Source organism: Oreochromis aureus, linkage group 9 (genome assembly GCF_013358895.1).
Source record: "Oreochromis aureus strain Israel breed Guangdong linkage group 9, ZZ_aureus, whole genome shotgun sequence".
NCBI classification, from domain to species: domain Eukaryota; kingdom Metazoa; phylum Chordata; class Actinopteri; order Cichliformes; family Cichlidae; genus Oreochromis; species Oreochromis aureus.
In genome coordinates this window covers 15,301,335-15,327,471 of record NC_052950.1, presented here as the reverse complement: position 1 = coordinate 15,327,471, position 26,137 = coordinate 15,301,335, and the positions used below count along the sequence as shown (strand labels likewise).

At 40.8% G+C, this 26,137-nt stretch overlaps 1 protein-coding gene across 2 annotated transcripts in view; it reads left to right on the top strand.

The window, feature by feature from the left end:
* The window catches only part of mllt10 (MLLT10 histone lysine methyltransferase DOT1L cofactor), a 47,722-nt gene that overhangs the window by 6,520 nt on the left and 15,065 nt on the right, over positions 1-26,137 (top strand). The window contains exons 3-12 of one of the 2 annotated variants that reach the window (XM_031750023.2): positions 4,270-4,324; positions 6,550-6,659; positions 7,093-7,196; positions 8,406-8,499; positions 11,468-11,557; positions 17,134-17,232; positions 17,547-17,883; positions 18,588-18,806; positions 18,920-19,414; positions 24,754-24,914. In XM_031750023.2, the coding sequence (XP_031605883.1) occupies positions 4,270-4,324; positions 6,550-6,659; positions 7,093-7,196; positions 8,406-8,499; positions 11,468-11,557; positions 17,134-17,232; positions 17,547-17,883; positions 18,588-18,806; positions 18,920-19,414; positions 24,754-24,914 (1,764 nt within the window). The remainder of the gene's footprint in view (positions 1-4,269; positions 4,325-6,549; positions 6,660-7,092; positions 7,197-8,405; positions 8,500-11,467; positions 11,558-17,133; positions 17,233-17,546; positions 17,884-18,587; positions 18,807-18,919; positions 19,415-24,753; positions 24,915-26,137) is intronic. The other variant, XM_031750024.2, reaches the window with a different exon arrangement.

Genomic DNA, 26,137 nt, shown 5'->3' with positions numbered 1-26,137 from the left:
GGTTACACTTGGCTGTTGTTGATGCTGACAGTCGCTCGGGCTTTGCTGTTGGATGTTATGACTTGATATTGTGTTTATCTGTTCATCCTGTTCTCTTTTTAAGACCACTTATGTAGTGTAATTGTAGCAGGTTAAATCATTCATCTCTGTATGGAAATAAAGTCAGCTGTGATTGGGGGATGTCCCTCTGATATACAGTCACATGAAAGAGTTTTCCCAGGATTCTGTGCAGTTGTTTGAAAAACTAAGCCCACTTCTCAATTCAATAGCTTTTAGAACCATCTTTAGCAATGATAACTTCAAATAATGGTTTTCTGTCTCTTTATCACTCTCTCACATCGCTGAGGAATTTTGGCCCACTTTTTGTTGCCTCACTTCTTTAAGGCATTCCCTTATACACAGCATTTAAATCTGGAATTTGACTGGATCATTACAGCACCTTGATTCTTTGCTTTTTCAGCCATTCTGTTGTAGAGCTACAACATTATTTATATCTACTTGTTTTTATTTTATGGGAAGCAGATCTGTGTGTAGGATCATTGTCCCGTTGCATGACCCAATTTCAGCCAAGCTTAAGCTGTCAGACAGATGGCCTCAAATTTGACTCTAGAGTGCTTTAGTATACAGAGGAGTTCATGGTCCACCCAATGACTGCAAGGTGCCCAGCGCCTATGGCTGCAAAACAAGCCCAAATCATCACCCCTCTACCACTGTGCTTGACAGTTGTTGGTCTTGTCTGTCCAAAGGACATTGTTCCAGAGGTCTTGTGGTTTGTTCAGAGCTAACTTTGCAAACTAAGCATGTTGCCATGTTCTTCTGGCCTTCTCCTGACAAACCTTCCCAACAGGCTTTATTTATTCAGTCATTCTGTAATTGTTCTGTCGTGACTTTAATATTTAACGTGATAACTGAGGCCTGAACAGTCTGAGATATAGCTTTCAGGTTTTTTGCATTTCTCTAAGCATTGCACAGCCTGACCTTGAGGTGAATTTGCCTGGATATCTACCTCCGGTAAGAAGCTGCCCAAACGTCTTTTTTTCCCCCTACAGAGGCACTCACACTTGTTGATGATCAATTAATCAAAGCCATTTGATTAACAGCACATGGCTGACTTCCTCCTCCTCATGAAAGCAGTAAGGGAGTCTGTTTCCCTCCTCCTGTGTGCGAGCTGTGAGAGCTGCACATAAGTAGCCACTCAGTTCTGTCTGTGCCACTCACAATTAGAGATGAGTGTTATAGTGGTTGGATAGCACTACATGAACATTAAATTATACCAAATTCCCAGCCCCATCCCTGGTGGCAGCAGCCACCAGGTTTAAGACCTTTACTGGATGATGGTCAAGAGTGATCACTAATAGCTTCCTAGTCGAGACAATATTTAGGTCGTTCAGCCTATTAATGCATTCAATCAATATTATTTTTAAATCATTGTCAGGTGTCAGCATTTCCACATATAACTGACATGTGACACCAGGATTCGTGAGTACGCAGGCAAACACATGGGTCAGATTAGCACCCCTGATATGTTTGAAATGCTCGTCTGTGTGAGAAGCAGCTACGGCTCTATATGGTTGGAGTGATGGCAGCTTATTATACAAACATGGGTTAGTGATTTAATATTTAAAGATGATCATTTTTGTCAACTACACAGAGAAAATGCCAACATAATACATATTAATATGTAGCGACTTACTGCCCATCTCTTCTATAATGCATTTTTGGTATACAGTGTGAGGGTCATCACACTGCAACAGTTAGTTAGATTATACAGAACTGACCTGACAGCAGCTTACTCTGACTTATTAAACAGAAGATTTTAATGAATTTTATATTATTGAATGACATGACTGAGCAGTACCCATCATTGTACCGCTCCCTAGTGAGACTTGAAAGCTTGCTTGAATTAAGCAAACTTTCATTTAAGATGAAATGGCCATGTGTGCCATTCTATATTAAATCTCTGTACAGATTGGTGGAAGCTGCAGTATACGGGGGCATATTAACTAGGGAGAATAAATTACAGGTCCTCACAGACTTGGCTGCTACTCCTACTTTATGTGGTGTAACTGCCTGCACCAGCAGGTTTTTCTTTGGCATCTTCCTACTGTCCTATGCGTCATGCCTGTCTTTTAGCCAGCAATCTGCATACTGTTCCAGTTACTATCACATTTAACTAAATAATTTTTTAAAGCTTGAACCTCTTTAAGCCTTGAAATTGTTTCAGTGTGGCTTGTTAGACAGATAATATTTGCTGTGTGGTAAACCGGGTGTATCAAAAAGAATCATCCGATTTCAAAAGGCTGCGGTTTTTGAAGTAATGGAGATGGAAGCTTGTGGTAAATTTTAAAATGCCTAGCTGAATATAAAGTTTTACATGCAAAATGTTTGCAAGTGCTAAATGTGTTCCCCTCTGGATGCATGGCATATGTCCATAGTCAGACTCCCATACTTTTGTGAGCATGTCTGGAGTCACTGCAGCCGCTGTTGTTGTGCTGCCTATCGGGAAGCACGTGAAACTCAGGAATCTGCTCTTTCTAACAGTACCTGTTTCAGTTGTTACTGTTGAACGTCTGTGGAATGAAAGCATTTTGAAATTGGATTTTACGTTTTCATAAACCCTGTATTAAGGGCTTTACACACCCGATGTGTAAAATCTGTGCAAATATTTTTTTGGACTCACCTATTTTTAATGCAGCCGTTCACACCGACCGCATAATTCCGCTGGACAAATTTGCAACATTTATTTATTAATTTTTTTTTTAGCCAAGCCTGATTATTCTGATTCCAGTAGACAGATCTGAGCAATCAGACTGCTGCATTTGGCAGCATGTGCACTCGCAGCTCAAAACACGCACTGGTACTCCATATACAAATAGTAAAACAATACTGTTTTACCTCAGACTCAGAACTAGATGCTGCTCCGGGTCATTCGGCTCTCTGGAATTATTTCTCTGCTTCCTCAGATGTGGTCCCAACTTCTCCAACAAGAGCTCGAACTGCCCCACTGACACCCTAAAATATGTACAGCTACAGCTTCGACTCCTGGATCAAACCATAAAATTCTCCCTGCTGCTGCCCCCTCATGAGAACTGGATAAACCCAGAATCTCAGTTTCTTCCTTGTCTTGCCCTGTCTTGTCTGTCTTGCTCATCACCGCCTGATGTTGACTTCATTTTTTCCCCCAGTGCGTTTTTTTTGTTTGTTTGGTTTTGTTTTTTTTAAGTACAAATTTTCTGCAAAAATGCAATTCGTTCGGTGTGCGTACGCGCTCGGTGTGTAACTTTATAGTGCAAAAGTAGTTCGTGGTTATGTTCCTGCTGAACACAGCCTTGGCAAACGTTGCATTTCCAATAACTGCAACAGGATGGTTGGATAAGGTTGTCCTCTCAAATTAATATGATGTCTTTAAACCTTTAAGGACCGGACTAGACTTTGTCAGTCCAAGATTAACTTCATGTTGCTGTTGACACAGGTGCTGGAATGATCTGCCTACTTTCTCTATTCACGTGTGAAAAGCAAATATACTTTTGGTGATATTTATCATGATGGCAAACTGTTTTTCTTTTAACTCTTGAAACTAATGGAGGAATAAAAGAAATTTGACAATAACTTGCAAAGTTTCAACCACAAAAGTCTCAAAGTACTCTGCAGTCATGTTAAAAATGCTTGGTTTGCTAGGATGACCCTCAATGGGTTACCTAAGTGCATTTGTAATGGTCTTTGTGTGTACAAAAACTTTACCTTGAAGCTGATGGGTCATTTACTAAATGGCCATGATTTTTGTGTCTCCAGCTTTTCTAGAAAAGTCAGTGTGTAGTTCAGACTCCTAAACTCCATGTCTGATTTACAAACTTAGTAAAAAAATGCATGCAATGTAATAAATAGTTGTTATGCCAAGCTTTATTGAAATGACACCGAGTAAAAGGATTACCTTTGATCCTTATTTTATGGCAACACATTGCCAGATTTGAAGCAAAGTAACAGCTCAGGTCTATTTCATATGCTATTTACTGCTAAAGGATTTGGGATGCTTTAATTGGATTAATAAGTAAATGAAGTTTGCTGCTGCAACTGAGTACACGCACTTGGATGAAAACACAACCTTAGGTGGCAGGTAGCGAAGGTGTTTTCCCAGAGAGTTTCTGGCCGTGTGCCCAAGTCCGGGCGACAGGCCAGCTCCTCTCACTTACACTCATATTTGTCATACCTCGAGTAAGCAGATGATTTTGACCTCTTGTTTCTGACCTGATGTTTCGTCTTTACCCACAGAGGTGCGAGCTCTGTCCCCACAAAGATGGAGCGCTCAAGAGGACGGACAACGGAGGTAGGCTTCTTCTCAGCTGCGCACACACACTCATACATGCTGCCATCTGTGGTTAGCCTCTTGTGGATTTTGTCATTAATTGCATGTCACCAGCAAGTTTAAGGGCTGTAAGCATGCTGGGAGAGTTATGTTGCTGTTTGTTGTATGTGCTGCCTCTGTAGCGTCCTTGCCAGTCCATGTTTTATGAGGGTGTGTCAGTGTGTGTATGTTTATGGGGGGGCGGGACAGGATGGGTATAGTGCATAGCCTGTGAGGAGTCTCCACACCGGGTTCATTGGGAGGTCAGCTTGTTGGAGACTGTAAATATTCTGTGTGCATGTGAGTGTGTGTGTGTGTGTGTGTGTGTGTGTGTTTGAGTCAGGCAGAGAGAGGCACAGCTGTGGGATTGTGTCCAGGCCTGCAGGGAGGCATCAGGACAACACTAACACACACCATTTTACTACTTTCTCTTTTATTTTACCCTTCCCATGACCCCTCTCTCCCTCGTTTTTCCTCCCATTTTTCTTTCACAATCTTTTTCCCAACTCTGTTACTCCGCTCATCAGTTCCTCTTCACTTGTTGATCTGTGTGGTGGTAGTTGTTGTTTCAGGTGGGACCGTAATAAAGCAGAGCAAGGTCTGAAATGGGTATTTGATCCATCATGTTAACATATAGCAGACCGAGAAGAAATGAATGGCATAGAAAGGCAGAAATTCAGTCTTTATCCATCTTCCCGGTCTCCATTTAAAGCTTAAGATTAAAAATGATCATTTTCAATCATCATCGGTCTTCATATATTTAATTGGGACTTGATTGAAACACATTTGGTTGCCACAGGTTGGTTGTAAGACATGTTAAACCCGAGGCAGCAGTTTGAAAACTTTGGGTGTTGATTTGGAGCGTCATTGTAAAGTTTATTACTGTACTGTGACAGCAGAGACCACATGGCTCCTAATGTTTTAAGTGTTTATCAAAGGAGCTAATAAGCCGTTATCAGAAGCTCGCAGCCCTTTGCCTCATTTGTAACGAACCACATTTGAACTCTTTTGTCTCAGCGCAGTGGACTCTGTTAACTTCTTGACGTCACAGATGTCGGTAAAACGATGCTTTGTTCGGTTCTTGTGGGATTAAAGTGTGAATGCTGAGTTTGAGGAGGAAGGTTGTGCCAGTTTTATAGTCCTGTTTTATAGGCCTCTTCCAGATTCTTGGAGGGACTTCAAAACAACAACATGCCCCCATTTTACACTCGCTCCCTCCCCTCTGTCCCGCCCTCTGCCCTCCTCCCCCTGTCCTGCTCACCAGGTCAAAGGCAGGTCAGGGGTTCAACTGTAAGTTTAAGCCTGTTTTTGTTTCCGCTATGGGGGGAAAAACAGACACCTCCAGTGTAGCAGGAGACTCCCACCTCCATCTGACCTCCTGTTCACCTCCTCCAACTCCTCCTCAGCTCGTCGTCAATTCTGCTGCCACTCCACCATGCGTCACTGTCATTCTGCTGCCCCCAGTTTGTCTTCACTGACAGGAAGCTGTGCATGTGTTAAGGCTCAGTGAATGGCTGCTTAGGTAGATGACTACCAATTTACAAATTAAAGCATTTGAGATTCTAGATCAAAACTCCAAGAAATGAGGTTCACACTGACTTATTATCAGCAACCCTAAAGTTACATATTTAGGTTTGTGTGAAACTGCACAGCTTTAAAGGAGATGATTTATATATAATATAGTTTCAACTAGGGGATAACCTTAAAGTTTAACTTTGTTGACATAATTTGCTGTTTAAAACAGGTGATAAATTATTGCAATACTCAGCATAGCACAAAATGGTAATAATTGAAATACTGTTACATTGTAAGTAAAGTATTGTAGTGTAATATATCATGGGGTATTCCCACCTCTAGATTCAGCATGATGATTGGGAAGGGGCCCACAGTGGCTGTGTTGGTTTGGGCTTTTAGTTTCAACCATTAAAAAACAAATAAAAGAAAAGTCAATTTTGTGATAGACCATCAGATGAAATTGTGTTTGTCCTCTGGGTTTACTGTGTCCACTTCCCACGTAAAGCTTTACTACATTGGGAAAACTTGAAACTGACAAAATGAACTTTGCTCACATTTTATTACTTTTGAGGACTTTTGCAGGTGGTTAACATTTCTACTCGTAAACTGTGAAATGTTAAAACAAATGACCTCTGAACCTATATCTGGTAGACGTAGAGGGTCTGATAAGTCTTCTTTGTGTATCTTTACAGGCTGGGCCCATGTGGTTTGTGCCCTTTACATACCTGAGGTGGAGTTTGCTAATGTGTCAACTATGGAGCCCATAGTACTCCAGTCTGTGCCACATGAGCGCTACAATAAGGTAACAAATGTATCTATGCTCTTAGACTTTACAAAAACAGATGTATAATGTCATATTGTGAGTAATTAAGTCCAGCCGTTTTCACACGTGCACTCTGGTTGGGATAATGTCAGGAGAACCAAGTCCAGGCATTGTCTGAAGTTGCCGTTTCTCATTTGTAGCACCCAACAGGGAATTGTCTGTGTCATACGTTTTCTCACTACTGGAAATATTCCCTTAAGTGAGGTGGAGCGCCTGGGTAGATCGTGCAGGAGGCACTTCACATGGCCCAGATCAGCCCCTGTGAAATCTCTGAATAATTACATAGACTTTCTGCTGTCACCCTGACAATGGAAAGTCCATTTAATGTCCAATCATCTGAAATGCATGTGTGAAAATGGCTTATGTGTTTAAATTGAAATGGGTTCCCCTAACTGTATGTTTGCATGTACAGACATGTTATATCTGTGAGGACCAGGGGAGAGAGAGTAAAGCAGCCACTGGAGCCTGTATGACCTGCAACAAACATGGCTGCAGACAGGCCTTCCATGTCACATGGTGAGACTCACTTGCATCTCATTAACCTCACTTGACAAAGACGCACTTTGTTTCTTCAGTTGTTCACTCGCTTTCAAGACCTGTAGCCTTTAATGTTGACAGAACTGGGCAAAAAAAAAAAAAAAAAAAGCATGCCAGAAAATATATATTGAGTAACTTTAAATGTTAATAATGCCAACACGTTTGGCATTTTTTGCCTGCATGTTTGCTGTGATTGCTTGTCTTACATTAGTTTAAGAGCTGAGCGCATTTATCGACCATTATAAATGCCAATACCACTATATCTGCAAACAGCTAATATTGGCCGATGTATCAATATGTTGGGCTCTAATGCTAACTGGCTAGCAGTAGTACTCTTTGGTAATACCACTTTGTTTTTCAAACAGCAGTAGTGACTTACTGAAGCACTTAACTTGCCTGTCAGTCCAAAATGAAAGGATGAAGTAGTTCTGTCCTTACAGAGTGCATATTCTAATGGATATTTCACATTTACATTGGAGCAGCTGTGTAGCATTGCCGCCAATGCTACTCATAGAAATCATCCAGCAGCTAGCCTCTGTGGTAATTTCCAGGAGAGGCTACACGTCCTCAGTTTCCAGCAGGGTCTTTGCTGTCACAAGTCCAGGAAATGAGGTTGGGTTAAGAAGTTTAAGAAGTGATAGCAGCTGGGTTTTGCATCCATACTGTTCCTTAATGGCATGCTAACTAGCTAATAAATTGGATTACATCCTGCAAAACATGCAGCAGGAGTTTAGAAACTCCAGAACTCCACATCTCAAAATGAGCTAATTTCATATTGTGCTGCTGGTAATGTAGCTCTGGGATGTCAAGCTTGTGTGTATTTGGATAAGTTTCTAGTTACTCACAATTATTAGTGGAGTACTGCACTGAATCTGCATTGTTTTCTCCAAGTAATTATGCACTGCTACAATCTGAGCCGTTATTCAAACATAAATTTGTGCAATGAGGCACAAAAAAGTTGTTTCAGTATCTCTGGGTTATGTAACAGAAATGACAGTAGCCCTGTTTTAGAAAAGGAAGTACACCTTTTATTTTCCTCTTTTTTTCTCTTATTTTAATAAAACTTTCTTCATCTTGTCCAAGCCAATATTCCTCTTCCTCGTGTACAAATCATAATATTTTTTTGTTGACTGTCTGAATCGGTGCATCTATTTTTTTTTTTTTTCCCCCCACTGCTCTCCACCACAGTGCCCAGTTTGCAGGATTGTTATGTGAGGAACAGGGATCAGATGCAGACAATGTCAAATACTGTGGATATTGCAAATACCATCACAGCAAATTGGTAAGTGTACTCTCAGATTTTTGTCATTTTCCAGAGATAACTTGCCTATTGTGTGTCTGTTTTAACAATGTGGATGAGAATGTGTTTTCCGTTCCACTAACTATGATTGGTGATAAGCATGTAGACATAACACACACATCACACAATTACTGGTTTAGTGAGAAATGCCGCTCTTTTATCTCTACTTTTGTGAATTGTACATAATCTTTTCTTTGCTATTTTTCTTCTATCCCCATCTCCCCTCTCATAGCTGTGTCCTTCCCCTTAATGCTTTTTTTGTCACATCTTTCTCCTCCTTTTTTCCAACCTTTCAAGTTGCCCCCCTCCCTTTAGCCAGCTTCCTGCATCTTTCAAAGACTCTTCCCTCAGTCTCACTGCTTTCTTCTTTTTTTCACCTTTTCCTTCCCCTCTATCTGTTTCACTCCATCTAGCATTATCCGTTCTCCCATCGCACCCTCCACTTCCTCATCTGTTTGTCCAAAGGAAGCACTGGCTACAGTAGACTGGCTTTGCAGTTGCTGGGTGGGGCCCTTTGAGCCTGTATTTTACGGAAGGGTCAAACGGGGATAGTCATTGCTGTAATAATTGTGTAATATGACTTGTTGTTTTTAATTCAGTGTAGTTTCAGTTCGTTTCCAGAGGGCATCTTCTCATTTCAGTTCAGTTTTTGTTAGTTTCAGTGTAGTTTTAGTATTTTAATTATTATCTTTCATTATTTCACAGAGAGCATATGTCAAAGAAAAGATATAGGAAAAGAGACGGGTATAATAAAAACACAATTTCATGAAAGCAGTTCACTCAGTGTTGTAGACATCCAAAGTCTCAGTAAACATGTTCATCTGCGCTTCATCAACACTAACTACAGCCTTGATTATGACAAAGACTGCCTAGCCCCATTTTCACAAGACAAGCAATTGTCAGTGTTACTTTTAATAAGGAGCTACCCTTGTGGCCTTTCAGGATAGATGCTTTATTTTTAGTGGTCGGTGAAACGTAGTACTAGTGGAGAAAAACATGTTTTTACATTTTTTTTAGCTCGATGAGCCTATTGAACTCTATTGCTGGCTTTTTAAATGTTACCATTTCCTTGGAGTTGACACCAAACTGATTAACACTGTATCAACACTCCATCAACAGTCTTCGTTGTTGTGATGTCAATGCAAATTTTACATGCACTCGGCAGTTTGCATGTCAAAGCCGAACAACCAAAACAGTATCTTATCTAGGAGAGGTAGTCTAACCTGTCTGGGTTTGGTTGGCATAGCAACATTTGTTTTTGACTATATCAGAATTGACATATTTCAGTGTGTTTGGCCTAATAAACATTTTACTTTGTACATGGACCCAACAGCAGCTTCATCAGCTGTGGGTTGGGCAATGCCAAGAAAAAAGCTGCATGTAAAGACTCCTTTCCCATCAAAATGGAAAAATAAAATCCAAATAGATATTATTGGCGTGTTACACAGAAAATCACATGAAGGTGGGCCTCTACACACTGGCCAGCTACATGTCACCATCAAGCAGATTTCAGTGACACAAAAGAGCTATGAAAGGGCATATGAAGACAAAAATTTAACATCTGGATACTCGGTGGATGTGTATCCAGAGATCACTCGCGGTCCCACCAGTTTTGCATGCACACCTCTGCATCAGCTGGGGGGAGAAAAGCAAATGTGAAAAACAGGAATGAACTATTATGATTTGTGGAACAATGGTGGGATGGAGCGAGAAGGCAGGCTTTGTGGTGTCAACACAAACACACGCACACACACACACGTTTTGCAATGTTAACAAATGCCGATGGAAAGACTCATGCTGTTACATTGATCGCTTATAAATTACTTTGGATGGTGGGGCATAATGTCATTAACCTGGCACTGTATGGATGACAGGAATGTATGAGAGAGAAACATTGATGGAGAAAGCTGAATGGATTTCATAAAATGGACCTTGATGGATATTTACACCATGTTAGCTACATATTTTCAGTTGAATCGCTGAGTATCTAAATCTAATTGGAAACTTGGATTATCCAACTTTAGTCTTGATTAAAGAGACATTTACTTCAGGTTGTGTGAATTTACTTTTTTCTGTATTTGAGGAATGTAAATGCACCTGTGGGTGGGCTGCTCTTCTGAGCAGCAGGGTTGGGCATTTTTGGCACACGGGTGATGGTCGCTGTAAAACTTTGTTACTAGCCTTGAACTGGGGTTTTAGTCAGAAAAGATTATTGGAGAAGTAATTTGGTGAAGAAAATGATGAGCGCTCAATTCTGCTTTAAGGTAGAGCCTTGTATTGTAGAAGAGAAGAAGGTTCAATAGTTGCTTCTGAGTGTTAGTTTAACATATAATGCCTAAGGAAGCACAGTTACTGGTTAAAGATCTGCCTTTGAGTGGTGCGGCTGTTGTTTGAGGGCAGCGACAGTAATCTGGCCGAGGCTAAGATTAATAGCCAAGACTCCAAATATGTACCAGGAAGTCACTTTTATACTAGTTCGGGCAAAGAAGCTTGAAATCAACATAAATACAACTTTACTTATAGTTAAGATTTTTACTATTGCCCACTATGAAAAACCAATTGTTTTCCTACTATGGAGTAGTAATTTTCTACACTTGCTTGACTTTGTTATATGTTACCATGAAATTAATGGCCTTAAATGTCATTTTTGAAATTTATTTATTTTTGGCCGTATTGGCCTTTTTGGGGGTTTCGTTTTGCTTTTTTTGCCTCTGTCACTAAGCTTGCTCCTATAACTGCCATTTTTATATTTTATATGCAATGCTCATTAATGTTTTTTTAATGATTCTTGAATTTTGACTTGTCCCTGAGTTCAGTCAGAATTTATTTATTTTTTTCAGTTTATTATATTTATTTTATTTTTGAATATAAGAGGTTTTTTTGGGGCCTTCTTTTGGCCTTCTGTCTGTGGACTTCATCCAGTAACTTGGAGTTCCTCTTTACCTTTTAGCGAAGGAGCAGGGGCCGGGGTAGTAGGTCTCAAAGCTTAAGTGACTCTTCCACTCAGTGTATGGATAGACCCCCAGACACGGACAAGAAGGTAAGACAGCCTTAAGATCTTACCCTCTCTATGCCTCCCACCCACGATTGTGACTCCATCAGAAACATACGCGCTCATTGTTACATGCTCACACTGTGGAGGTACAGGCAGATACACAGTATAAACTTTGAGCAGCATTTAAAATGAATGTTGGAGAATTGCATTTATGACAAACTTGAAATGTAGTTTTATTTATTTATTTTTAGCTATTTCTATCCAGATGTCCCAGAAAATAAAAAGGCCTCATTCATATTGTGTGATTTTAATGCGTATGAGTTTGCAGAGGAATTTGTGGACAAGCAGAAGGCAAATGAAACGAAGCTTTGTGGAGGGTCAGTGTAGTCATGTTGCATATCGATCTGTCGGATTGGCTGTTCTATAGGTTTGTTTTTTACATAAAAGTTGGTGTAATAAAATTAAAAAATGTTTTGTTTTCCCTTTAATATATTTCTAAAAAGAAGAAAAACCAGTGGGTTTTTTGGGGGGGGGTTTATACCACTGGCATGGGGGTGCTATCCCCTATACACTGTTGTTTTTAAAAAAAATATATTTATTTATTTATTTATTTATTTTCAAAAAGCCTAATACACATGCAGCTAAGTACACAGCTGAGCAGGTAGTGTTTTTCAAAATGATCCCATTATCTCCCCTTTTCTCTAAAAAGTCCAACATACCAAATTTGAGCTCAAAATTAAGTCTGTTGTACTATTATGTTTGTATTACTACATGATGAAAATTATTAAAACCCTAGCTACATTTTCCATTGAAATTGATGACTGATGGCCTTGAGAGGAATGGACTTGGTATTTTTCTTCATTTTTAATCAGTGCTTCTCCCAAGAAAAACTCATGGATTTGATTTTTTTTTTTTTTTTTTTTTTTCTTTTTTGATAGCATCTGAGCTTGACTGTAAAATGTATTTTTCTTTTTTTTTTTGTCATATCTAAAAACCTCATCACTGTTTTCTAGTATTTCTCTAAGCATGTCTTTTAAAATCACCAAATTAGTTGAAGCTGATGTCCTATTGAGTGATGAAATTGTATTTCATAGATCAGGCAGCTGGGATGGCTGAGCTCCTCTGTGCCTACCAGTGATAACAACTTTAATGAATGTGAGATTAGTGTGACTTAATAACTCACGGCTGTTAGTTGAACATGTAATCACAGGCTGTGTGAAATCTGGATTTTTCAGTCGGTGTCAAGTCATCAATTCTACTTTTTGTTTGTTTGTTGTTGTTGAAGAAATGAACTTGGCCTCTTTGTCTGCAGTTGAAACAAAAAAAACTGTCAGTAAGATATTTAAATATTTACAGTATAATAGCACAATACAATTTACTTAAATATTCGATAAACAGTTTATCTGCCCCTTTTAAAGTTGTATAGATTTTATTATCATTCCCTCTAAACCCCAGATCCATATCCTGTTATGATAGTGCTTTAACAGTGGTTTTATCCTTGCATCTTTGATTGTGCTTATCACCGGGAAGAGTTTAGCAGTCAAAAGTGATTTATCAAAATAACGACTCCTGCTGCTTGATGGTGTCGGTGTTGGTGAAGGACTCATTGGATAAACCAAACAAGAACAAATGCTTAACATACTCAGACACTTAAAACTGTTGTGGCAAGGCCATCTCAGCCTGTCAGCTCACCACAGAATCACTATCTGGCATGAATGAAAGGAGTTTAGAGGTGCTTCAGCCAGTTGGATTGTCTCACGTTTTTAATCAGGGTTATCTAATGCCACTGCACAGATGAAGAGCAGATATTGTTCCAGAATAACAGAATAATTTTTATTTCCTAAACCCGTTTTACATTGCCCGAGAGCCTGAAGCGCACACATTTAGTTTCTGCATCAAACAAAGACTGTGAACTTTGGACTTTTTAGATGTGGAAAAAATGATTTCAGTGTCCAATTATAACTATTAACTTAAACTGGTTCATATTTAAAGTCTGTATCAACAGAAAAGTAAATGAGCTGTGGAAATATAAGTGCCGATCCAAAAGTTATTTTTCTCTGAAGGTAAAAGCAGAAAAGGAAAGAATTTATTTTAAATATACATCATTGTGTTTAATCTTGAAAACCCCCGTAAGTGTTTCAAGAATGCATACAGGAGAATTAATGAATGCATGTTACAGAAAATCAGCTCAGTAGACTATGTTAGTGACGGTGTGCTGCAAGCACTTTTCTCCTGTTATTGTTTTTTGTTTTGTTTTTTTGAATACAGAGGGGAAAAAAGAATATATTTCAATTGTGCTAACTTGTAGCAATTTGTGGCATCTGAATTAGAATTATATGGCACATTTTATCTGTGTGTGTGTGTGTTTGGCCACGTACTACTCAGTCTCACTGCCCTGGCTTTTGTTAATACTGCCTTATTAGCATTAGAGTATCCCCCTCCTCGCTCTCTTGCACACATGCGCACATAAACACACCATCCCCATTCCTGGGTCAGAGATCAGTATGCTCAGATGTGTGTGTGTGTGTGTGTGTGTGTGTGTGTGTGTGTGTGTGTGTGTGTGTGTGTGTGTGTGTGTGTGTGTGTGTGTGTGTGTGTGTGTGTGTGTGTGTGTGTGTGTGTTTTCACATGCCTTTGTTATGTGGTTTGGAGGCTCAGATATATACCCACCTCATGCTAGACCCTGCAGTCAGCCAAGATCCCCCACGCTGGCCGCATAGAAAAGGCCCGCAGGAAACACACACATCCATACATACACACACAATGGCTGGTCAGAAATCCTGCAGGAAACTGCACAGGGGAATTCCTGCCAGGCCAGGCCGGATTATTTTCCCCTGCACTTCCTGTTCCTCTCTTTCTGCCCGTCTTCTCTTGCCTCTCCTCACCGCATGCTCCCTCCCCGTTTGCCCCCAACCCCCCCAAGACTATGTCCTCCTGAGGCTGTTGTGCTGAATTGTGAAGCCATAAAATATGTAACTACATCAAATTATTAACAGACAACAGTTTCTCTTCCCATAATTGGTACCGGTATTTTCAATATTAAATAAAACGATAACATGTTACATTTTGATTAATTAATGCATTAATACTTGTTATGCGCGTTACAGCAAAGAAAAGTGCCAAAACGTGTGCAACTCATAGGGCTGTTTGTTTTAACGTAGCTGTACTGAAACGAATTGGGTAGTGAGCTTTTTATTTAAAACTGTAGTGTAGATAATCAAATTTAACATGATTAAATGTTGAATAATTACAGACTGTTGATTGGAAAACAGAAGTAATTTGAAGAAATGAAAAATGTATGTGAAATGAAGTCAGATGAATTGATAAATATTAATAAGAGTCTGAATTTCAATACACATAGATGTAGCGAACGTGAAGACGGCTTCATGTGGACAGGGAATGGAGGTTTCCATGCTCGTATTCTGCAAACTGAGAAGAGACAGAAGGAAAAGTGTTTGTCTTTAAAAGTGAATCTCTCTCTTCGGGGGCACGTGATCAGCATTCGACATTGACGGAGAGGATTTCTGCCCACTGCTGAATTGTTCATTGTTCAGGGGTTTGTTGATAAATAGATGCACTCATCATTACCCGCCACCACTCATATTTACCCCACACAGTCTCAAAGCCCTCTCGGACATGTCAAATGATCAGGCTGCCAGCGGTCAGCGTTAGAGAAAGAGGGCACAGAACATGCTGAAAGGCTTTGTCTCTGCCTGTATAATCAATTGACCTGATTGATAAGAGTGTGTCAGGGTAACATTGTGCATTTGTTGCGTTTCCCACGCCCAGTGCTGTGTGTGTGTGTGCGTGTGTGTGTGTGTGTGTGTGTTATCCGACCCTCTCGGCTCAGGCTCTGTCCATCAACACCTACCTCTGGAATGTTAATGAAAAACAAAAAGGGAATCCCAAAGAATGTACCTCTCCTTCTCTCCGTCACTCTCCCTCTTGCCATAATCGTAACATCTTTCTGTTGCAGCAGAAGCGGCGTGGATCATTTGTCTGTTTCGCTACCTCTACCCTGTATTTCTGTTTGTTTGTGCACTCTTTATAGCCAGCTTGAAAGCTAAAGCACATTTCTTCGGGGTAGTTGCAAACAGCTGGTTGATAACTGGAAAAATGGCCAATGAACCAGCATCAGTTCTGATAAAATATCTGGCTTATTGAGTAATAAATGGTGGTTAATTGGTTTCCTGTAAATATGGAGAAGCTGTTTTTGTTCTATTTTACTTTAAACTGATCGTGTTTAAAGTTTTTAACTGTAGGCCTGAATTTCTATAAGCCCAAATGAAGGGGCCATTATGGAAATGAGACTGGAATTATTAATTATTAATTCTCATTAAATATTTCTAAACCCCATAAACAGTGTTTGGCCAAAAGAGCAGTTTAAAAAAACTGTTTCTCAAAAGAGCATTTCAAGTTACAAAACTCAAATGAAAAACTCAGAGGTGATCTTATGTCTGAAGATATAAAGCCTTGGTAAAAAGCTGTGACATGTGATACTGAAAATATAGGCTAATCTGTTTTTAACTACTCCAACTAATAGAAGTTAGGAAGTTAATGAGAATAGTCAGGACTGGAACCTGTTTTAAGCTTCAACACGTCCTCTGAAATACAGAAACCAGCAGAAGTCCTAACCTCATTAACGGTTAGCATTAACGGAAGCTGGCATGCGGGGATGTCGCACTGGAGCTGCAATCTACTGATTCGGCTGGTGATGTCTGTTAACTGCCACTCGCAGAGGAAGTCTGGCTAAACTGTCACAATCCGTCTCGCAATCAGTCCTCAGTGAAACCCCCGGTGGGGAAGAGAAGGGGGGAGGGGCCGATTATGGTGTTTCGGTGTTGTTGTGACATCGAACATCCCGAGCATGTCGAGTCCCACGTCGTCTCTCAGGATCGCTGCGTATTTTTACCATATACCTCCAAGAGTGTGTGTGTGCGCGCGAGTGCACGCACGTGAGGCTACGTCTGCTGGTACGCACGTACAGAAAAGTGTCAGGGTGCGGGGCGTGCATGTGAGGTGTAAATGCACTGGCACCCAGCCACCACCTCAAGGGTGCGAGAGAGGGGTGGCGGTGTGTGCGGAGGTTTGTGAGGGTGTAAATTGAGCTGTGATGGCCCAAGAAAAAGGATATGATTGGGTGAAGCGACAAGACCTTGCACGCATCAGCACGAGCGCAATGCTCAGCTCTTTACCACAGCATGCTAAATTGTTGTTGCCTCCTGGTCCCCTTTTATCTCTCTTCCATCACTCTCTTTGTTTTTTGTGGATCGCCAGGCTTTCATCTCAGATTGAGTCTTTGAAATGCACTGCGGCTTCTTTCTCTGCCTCTCTTCACTGAACACACACATGCACGCCGACTCGGTCTCCTCCACTTAGGTGCTTACATCCCATCTCATACATTAGCTTCTCCGCCAAGCACTTTTAAAAAATGGTCTAAAATGTCCCCATGATCATTTTTTTTTCCTTCTTGCCATTTTTAGTCTTTTCCTAGTGTTTCAAATATCCAAAGAACTAAGGGTTTTTTTCTGGCTTTGTCCTTATTTCTTTCCTCCATTCACTCATGTGCTGAAAACCTTCACTCATCTGTTTTCTCTTCCCTCCCCTCCAACTTCAATCAGAAACATAAGGAGCGAGACCGGCACAAACCGAAACACAAGAAAACCTCCATGGACATGTCCCCCTCCCTCATCCTTCCGAACATCATGGTCCCAGAGAAGGTGAGAGCACCCCTCACTCCTTTGTTTTGGTCATTAGTAACATGTGATTAAATATTAGAGTCAGAGTGGTTTACCTTGATTTATCTTTGTTAAACTCTTATATCCCTAAAACATCCTGTGCCCTTGATGTATTTGCTCGTATTTTTCACTCATCTTTTTCATTTGGCCATGTTTTTGATAATTTCCCTTCCTGTTCCGCTGTTTTGATTTTCTTGTCCTCCCTTTTTCTCCCAATATCCTTTTTTTTCCATCATTCTCCCACCCTCCCTCTCTCCCTATTCATTCATTTATTTATTTTTTTAACCTTCTTACAGACCTATAACACTGGCAATTCAGGGGGAGGTGTCTCCTCTCTGCAAGCATCTTCGCAGAAGCGATTAGATGACAGCGCAGCGCGTTTTACCAACGCCAACTTTCAGGAAGTCTCGTCTGCTCACTCTGGCAGCAGTTCCAAGGACGCCTTGGCTGCAGACAGCGTCAAGGCTGCGACTGAGGTGAAGAACAAGAAGAACAGCGGTGGAGGTCACACGGTGGGACAGAGGGGCGGCCGCAAGTCTCTCACCTCCTCAGGGAAACCCCTCCCCTCTGCTGTGGTCACCATGGCAACTTCCTCTACATCTGCCTCAGCTTCAACTGGGCCTTTCCATCAAGGTGAATTGATGGTTGCAAATGGACCTCGATATTATTTCCCCCCACACACATGGCAGTTAGAAAAGTGAGAATGCAATGATGGCTCATCTGGTGTTGTTACCCTGCCCACCCACCAGAAAAAATGCAAACGCATTAAAATTGCAAAGCGTTATTTAAAACCCGAATGAACTTTTGATTCTCTGGTTTTATGAGTCCACTTGTGCTGTGTCATTGACTGGATTTCAGTCGCGCACCAGACTTTTGTCTCTCGCCGTGATAAGACTGTTTTGTCTCGACGTGGCCTCTGGCTCTGTAATCTGGGGCCCCGTCTGAGAACAGCCCTACGCACACAAACACAGGCCAACGGAACATGTGGGGAGGTCATGACGTGAAAGGAGTCACTGTTCACTCCTGTGTGCTCCTGTGTTTTGCGCTGTTACAGCCTTGAAGCCCTTGTCAGTTGTGTGTTTTTGTCTAGCAGAGAAATTGTGCATTGTGTGCGCTTTCAAGAAACTGATACAAGGGAGGGCTGCTTGACGAGGAAGGGCTGACTGTAGAGGAGATAGAGAGCATTCGAACTGATAAAATGTCTATTTTTGTTATCTTGTTTCTGTCGCTCTCAAGATGATCGAAAGGAGAGTGTTCTGGAAACTTGTACACCTCTAATGTGTCATGCCTCTCCTCTCTTTGTTCATTCCTTTCCCACCCGTCTTTCATCCACCCAGGCCTCCTGTTGACCAGTGCCAGCAAGACCCCCTCTGCTCCTTCCTCCTCAGACTTCCTAAGTTTCACAGATTCATCGTTGCGTCCCGGTGGTGGAACTACCTTCTCCTCCCCGCCGTCTTTCAGCAGCTGCCTTGTGAAGCCAGGCTCAGAGGGTGGAGCTTCAGAGGGAACTACAACTCTCTTTGGTTCTCTTATATCTGCAACCACAGCTTCAGCAGGTGCCACACTTCTTTTTCTTTTAGCAAAAACAATATCATGTTTGTTTAACTATTAAAAACATGTAACAATCACATTAACAAATGGGAAACACTGTTCTTTCTCATCATTGCAGTGGGTGGAAAGCTGTATGAGAATTCCCACAGTCACACAGCGAGTGAGACGACAAGCCTCGTTGGGTCCACTGGCTACAAACGGCCTCAGCCTTCGAGCTCAGGACTGGGGATCAGCGGAGCAGCCGCAGGAGGAGGGGAAGATGGGGTAAAGAAGAAAAAGAAGGGCAACTGGCGAAACAGATTTGGACCTTGCTTTACCACAGACGTGAAGCCTTCTGAGCCCGCACCCTCCCTAACTCTCCCCACCACCTCCACCGCCAACACCACCTCCTCCTCCACCGCCTCGCCTTCCTCCTCTTCGTCCTCAACACTCTCAGGTCGCCCATGCTTAGTTTCCAGCAGTGGATTAGGGGTTGGGGTAGGAGGAGGATCAGGAGGAGGAGGAGAGAGAGGACTGGGGGTCATGGGTGTCAGCGGTGGGATTCAAAAGTCGCCGTCACTCCTCAGGAATGGGAGTCTGCAAAGCAACAGCAGCTCTACAACCACTGGGTCAGGTAAGGACGAATGAGAAATGTGACGCACAGCAACGTTTCACAACCCCTTTTAGAGTTTCGTAGACTTGAAGCCCCTCGTCTGCCAGCTCTCATGATGGAATTAACTTTATAGTTTCACTGTAGCTGAGCAAATAATGAAATAAATTTTGGCAACTGAAATGAGGAACCGGGCTGGTTTCATTTGAGATCTATCGGGTAGTTGTGACTTGTAAGACCCCGTTGTGCTCTCCAGTTTCACTACAATGATCAAAAGGAAAGTAGTTTGTGTGAGGCCTTGTTGCAGCAGGTTTTCCAGCTGCTGAATGTTGCAAAGGTGTATGAATGTAACACATCTGGGCAGCATATTTTAAATATTGCCAATCAGAAATGGCCAGAGCCGGTGACACCTGCATGTTTGTATGTAAGAGTGTGGGTCTGTGTGTTCCTGCACACACATGGAAGTGGTCTGTATGTTGTTTTTGTTGTTGTTGTTTGTTTGTTTTTTCCTTTCTCATCGTGTGTTCAGTTGCTTGGCAACTGTCTTTATGCTTTGGAGTTTCCCAGATGGAAATGGCTCAGCACAGCCGGCACATCCCACATCTCCCCTTTCTTCCAGAATCATCACCCTTTTGTTTCTCCCTCCTGCTCTCAGCTGCTCGCGCCTACCTGCCTTCTGCATACAGAACCAACACTCACCTGTTGATGCTGCGTGCAGCTGGAGCTCTTAGAGTGCTGACACCGATACACGAGCACGCAAAGAAAGTGGACACGGTTATTTAAATTCATGCTACAGATGAATCCACTGATCAAACTCAAATCCGTTGCTGATCTCTAGGCTGACTTCTGTCACTCTTTATCTGATATTTAGGCGATTTTTGATTTAATCTTTTCTCAATTTTCCTTTTTTTCCCCCACTAGAAGTGATCGTTTCAAGTGATTGATTAGCCCTACATCTGTTCTTGACCTGTAGCTTTAAAACTTGTAGCTGTGATGAGTATTGGACATTGCAGCTCCGCACCAGATGGATTGGACTGCAGCGTTCACAGAAAGCGAAGATTCAGGAGTAATTATGTTGTTTTGCCTCGTAACAGAGCAATTTGTAAAATGTGAAAAATGATGAGATTCTGATCAGAAATGGGTTGCTAGGCATCGGATGGTTGGCTGTCTTGATTTGCATTGTGTGTGTAGGAGTCATACTTTTAATGGGAATGTTGTATTCTTGCAGCTCTCTGCCTGAATCAAACCAAAATTGTAACCATTCAAAGCTTAAGTGTGTTAAAACTACAGGCGCAAAGTGTCTTCACAAATGCTGATCTTCTGTTCTGCATTCAAAGGTGGGTTTACTTTGTATTTTAGTTGTTTTGGTCATGAGCGGGTGAGTCAGAGAACTGGTTTTGTTTGCTTTCTGAGTGTAATTTTTTGCAGCAGGGGTGGTTGAGCTTGTTTGTGATTCCACATCCATTTTAGTTTCTGGTTCTTTTCCCTTGAGCAGTGGGGGCATTTCGGACTTCAGCTGGTGAGAGAAGATAGGGCAAACAGTGGTGGTTATGTATGACTGTGAATCATACGTATGCGACTGTGAGAAATTAAATCATGTGTTCTCCTTCCTACTGTAAATATTTAGCCAGGGGTTAATGCAGGGCAGTAATGGGGAGGATCTTGGTGTTTATCTCCCCCTCCTCTGTCCTGTCTGCTGACTCCACCGTGCTGATGGATAGATAGTTAGCCTGATAAATATGTGGTGTTGGGTGGGGAGAAGCAGGGGGTTAGATTTTGGCTGGGTTAATGTTTGATGGCAGCGGGGTCACCGATGGGACGGACAAGCTCGCAGTAATTTTGGTGTGTGGGGGAGGAAAGATGCCGGGTGCAGCAAAATTTATTCACACTGGTGGGAATGTATGTATGTATGTATGTAAGAGAAGGAAAAGCAGACAAGAAAACAAAAGATATCATTTATTTGTATATTTATTAGCTAATTTATGAGATTATTTTTACCCCTAACACTTTTTTAAAATGAATTTCCTCAATTATCAGCAGCTTGGTCTCACCTCTGCAGAGCACATGTGAGAGGCTGTGAAAGCAAGGAAATACTCTGTGAGCAGGATTTAATTTAAATAACAAATTAAGCTTAATGTTAAAATATGAGCATGTCTATTATTAAAGTTTGCAGGTGTGTAATAAATAAATAAAGTAACATCAGAAGAAATTATTTAAAGATTCACAAATGTCAGTATTTTAAGGCAGAGCAAAATAAATAAATTTAAAAAATCAGTAAATGGAGATTGGTTTGTAATTAGTACTTTTTTTTGGGAGGGGTGTGATGTTGTGCCATCACAAGAAACAGAGAATTTATTATAAAAAAGGACTGCTAAATGCCTCACATTAAAGAAAAAATACACACAAACACACTCAAAATATATTAGATTATGTTGGGCAGCATAGAGAAAGTACAGTTGAAATGAAGGCAGCGTCTACCAAACAACACATTTAAAAATAATATATATATATTTTTAATGTAAATCAGAAAATATTTCCAGATTTTTCACTATTAAACTGTAGCAAATGAGTTTCTAGTGTTAAAAAAAGAAATAGTAGTTTAGAGACCTGAATATGCCTCTTCTTATACTTACTGTGGCAACTGTTAAATTTAGTTTGCCGTTGTTGACTCTGAAACCGACACGCCTTTATCAGTCTATCACAAACCCACATACGTTTTCTGATGCACACACCCGTTGTGCATGTTACAGTTGCTGTCCTCGATTTGGCTCTAAATACACGTCTGTTTATCTTTGGTGGTAGAAAATTGTCAGAAAAACAAAAGGCTTTCTGTTGCCGAGACGTTTGTCTTTACATAAACATCTCCACGTTTAAACTCTGATTAAGTAACTGTCTGCAGTCTTTGGGAAAACAAGCTGCAAGGCTCCAGGAGAAAAGACACTGAATCAGACGTTAAATAACAGAATGTGATGGCATGCACTTTGTTTAATTTAATGTCATCTTTTTTTTACGTTCTGAATGTAGACAACAGAGATTTCCTCGTGAGATAATATCGGCTCGAACTAATCGAGGTGGATGTTTTTCAAGCTTACAGGCGTAGTGAGCAGGAAGGGAAAAGGAACGGGAAAGCTGGGCGATGGAGGCTGTTGTGCTTCAGGGGCTTAACAGTATTGATCATACAAATAGGTTAGAAGTTTTACAAGCTCAGGTTTGTTTGTGTGTAAAGAAATATAAATATTTTTTTTTTTCTTGTTCTTTGTCTTCTTTTGAAAGAATCTTGCCACAAAAAGCAGTAATTAAATCTTAAAAGGAGCAAAAGTACAGGTTAAGGTTAGCGAGTCTTCATGATGATCAGCAGCTTTGTTTTGAATGGCCCTAATACATGTTTTTCAGATTATTTATTTATTTATTTATTGTTTAAAATATCAGCGCAGCCTGAGAAGTGTTAAACCTCTGGTCGATCTTGTAATCTACTTAGCGGCTAATTCCTGTAAATCAATAAATATGGAGTAAAAAGAAAAAGAGTTTAGGAATTATGATAATTGTAGATGTTGAAAATATAATTGGTGTGCACGAGTAATTCAGTGTACATGAATTTAGTGTACTTGTTAAATTTGCGGGAATATTTTCATTAAAATTTTATGAGTTTGGGAAAAAAAACTTGGGTTTAGTTTGGTGATCTAATTCAGGAAATAAATTAAAACCTTTTTTTTTTTTTTAAATAAGTGAGAATCAAATATTGCATACACGCACTGTGACACATAAATGACATTCAATTTTGGGACATTTAAATTACCCTCTGTATTATTATTATATATTATAATGGAAATTTGAATTAAAATGAACCTTTTTCCCCCTCCTCCTGTTTCCTGCACTGTTTTTGCACCATCCCTTTGTGTGTAACCCATTTCATCAATGGCATTAGCTAAACTCTGATGAATTGTTGGTTTGGCCTCTAATCCAGCTGCTAAAAAAATCTTGCAGGAGCTCATGCCCCCTGAGTCTCGGCAGCCCTGCTTTGGGTATCAATTTTTCTGGTGCATATTACAAAGCGTTATAAATAGTATGTAGGCCCATGTAGTGTGCTATCTCTCCCTCTCCCTCCCTCCCTCCACCCCTCCCCTCCTGGCACAAAGATCTCTTGTTCCCCCAGTGAATGCGTGCTGCCCTGAGCCATTCAGGCTTTTGTGGGCCTGAGGGGCCCCTCTCTCTCCCCCCCTCCTCTGATGGGGTCAAAGGGGGGCAGGGGCAGGGTTTATCCCTAGTTAGTGGACGAGCACAAGGGTGTGTGAGGGGAGAAAAGAGAGCGAGCAGAAAGATAAGAGAGCGCAGTGTTTTTTATGGATGTGTTAAAATACAGGAATATGTATGCATGGGTGAATTACAGCAGTTTATATTTTAACTATAATATATAATTGTTATTTTTAATATGCATATGGGTAAAATTGGTGTGTTTTTGTTTGTAAGACAAAGAGCACAAAAAGGAAGAACACTGTTTCTTCTCTTATCCCTCATCTCAGTCCTTAAATATTTGATTTTAAGTCATGTGTGTGTGTGTGTGTGTGTGTGTGTGTGTGTGTGTGTGTGTGTGTGTGTGTGTGTGTGTGTGTGTTTCTGTAATTATTGCAGTTGAGGTGTTTTATGACTATAAAGACACTAAACTATCTCACTGCATACAAGCCTGCATACTGAACCGTTCATTACATTTGTTGAATTTATTAATAACACATTAAATTTCTAACAGATCTGCAGCTTGTTGAAACACAAATTCTTTAATTACTGCGAACGAGTCAAACTTTAATTTCTTTGTTTCTGTTTTTTTGGTGATTTTTTTTTTTTCCCCATTCATTCGCCCTGTATTTTTTTTCTTTGTTGTTGTTTTTTTATTAAAAAGAGTCAAATGAAGTTGATTTAAAACAGGTAACAAGAAATATATTTACACTTACTGCGCAAGTGTGTGACAGTTATGAAAACAAGATAATGGCGGTAAAACAATGAATAATTATTCTGAGAAAAATCCTCTGTTAAAAATCTAATAATGCTTTCTTAGTCAAAATTGACTTATATAAAATAACTGCATGGACTGCATACAGTGTGTGAACCAAAAGAAATTGCATGTACCAAAAATCAATGCTGGTGTAAAATTTTAAAGCAGTTTTGTGTCTGTTAGTCAGACTTTTAGACTAGATGCTAAAAGCTCACATGTTCCTCAATACTTTCACAAGTACTTAATATTATTCAGGTAACCCATGACGATGTGACAGCGAATCATCATACACGGCAGCAGGACACAGAAATGTTGATCTCTAGTTTTGCTAAACTCTTTGTTTAATCATCTTAATGAACAGCTTATTTCTCCCCAGGTGTTTTCTCCGTTGCCGATGGGTCCTCATCGGGGACGGGAGCCGTCACCATGGGCGGAGCCAACTCGGAGTTGTCACAGCAACAGCAGCCCACACCTTCTCTAGCCCCTCCCTCTCCATTCACTGCCACAGCGCCGCTAAACAGCACGGCATCAACACACGTGAGTCTGTGCTACAACCTTTCTACACTCACGTATATGGAAATACACGCTCATCAAACCCACCATGACGCACGCTCTGTCTCTCACACACACACACACACACACACACACACATGCACACACAGTCTATTCAGCACCCTCTACATCTGCCCATTCATCCACATCTTTGGCATCTTTGAGCTGAAGTGCAGATAAACTGTGGGAATACAAATAAACCAAAGCACACTAATTAAACGTCTTCCGCACCAAATCTCTCAGCACTATTGTTAATCCTCCGCACGTTAATTGTGTGTGAAATGTGTGTTTCCCGACCTTGTGCGCATTATGTTTTCTCAGCTCAGTTATTCTGTAGCCAATGGTGAGGTTGCACCTGTAGAGGGTCGTTGTAGCTCATTCAGAGCACAAAAATAAGTCTTTTTAACATCTAAACTACAGCCTAATTAGTTTTTCCTAAGTCTAGCGAGCGAGGTCTGTGAGAAAATACTCGTGTTATTTTTATTAATGAAACTGATAGAAATCTGTTTTTTGTGACACAGAGGGAACATTGATAAATCATCTTTTTTTCCCTTTTCTTTTTGAAAGCGAGTACACATTCAAGTTCCTCTATAATGAAATACTAGACTAACCCACCAAGGCTCTGTGTTGTTATAATATGCCTGCACGTTTATGATTTTTATCATGTCACTCAATGGGGAGAATGGTGACGGGGGTGGGGGGGCTTCTGGGCCAAGCTGGGAAAGCACTCATTCACAATACACTATGTGAGAAAGTGGGTCCAGAATCAAGGCTGCATAATTAAAGGTAATCAGTCCTATCGTGAAACATTTAGATTTTTTTTTTTTTTTTTTTTTTTTGAATAATGGAATAGAAATAAAAATGGTTAAATTTTTATATGTATTTCCATTTAAACCTCGTATATAAAAGCAGCAGTTAAGCACTTTTGAATGAATTATCCAAGACCTTTCTCAATTTTTAGGCTTTTCATCATTTTCACTGTGCACTGCTGGCTCATATAACCCTGATATCCAGTTTTAAGGTTGTTGCATCCAACGCGATCAACTTGGCCCCTTTCAAAGCACCTATCTCCTAGAAGGGTGCAGGGAGCCCTCTTCTTCAATCACTGACCCCAGTGTCCGTCCTTTCAAAACGTCCCCAAAGTCTGCATTCTGTCTCTGTCTTACCACTACTTACCACCTCTCTTTCGCTTTCTTTCTCTCACACAC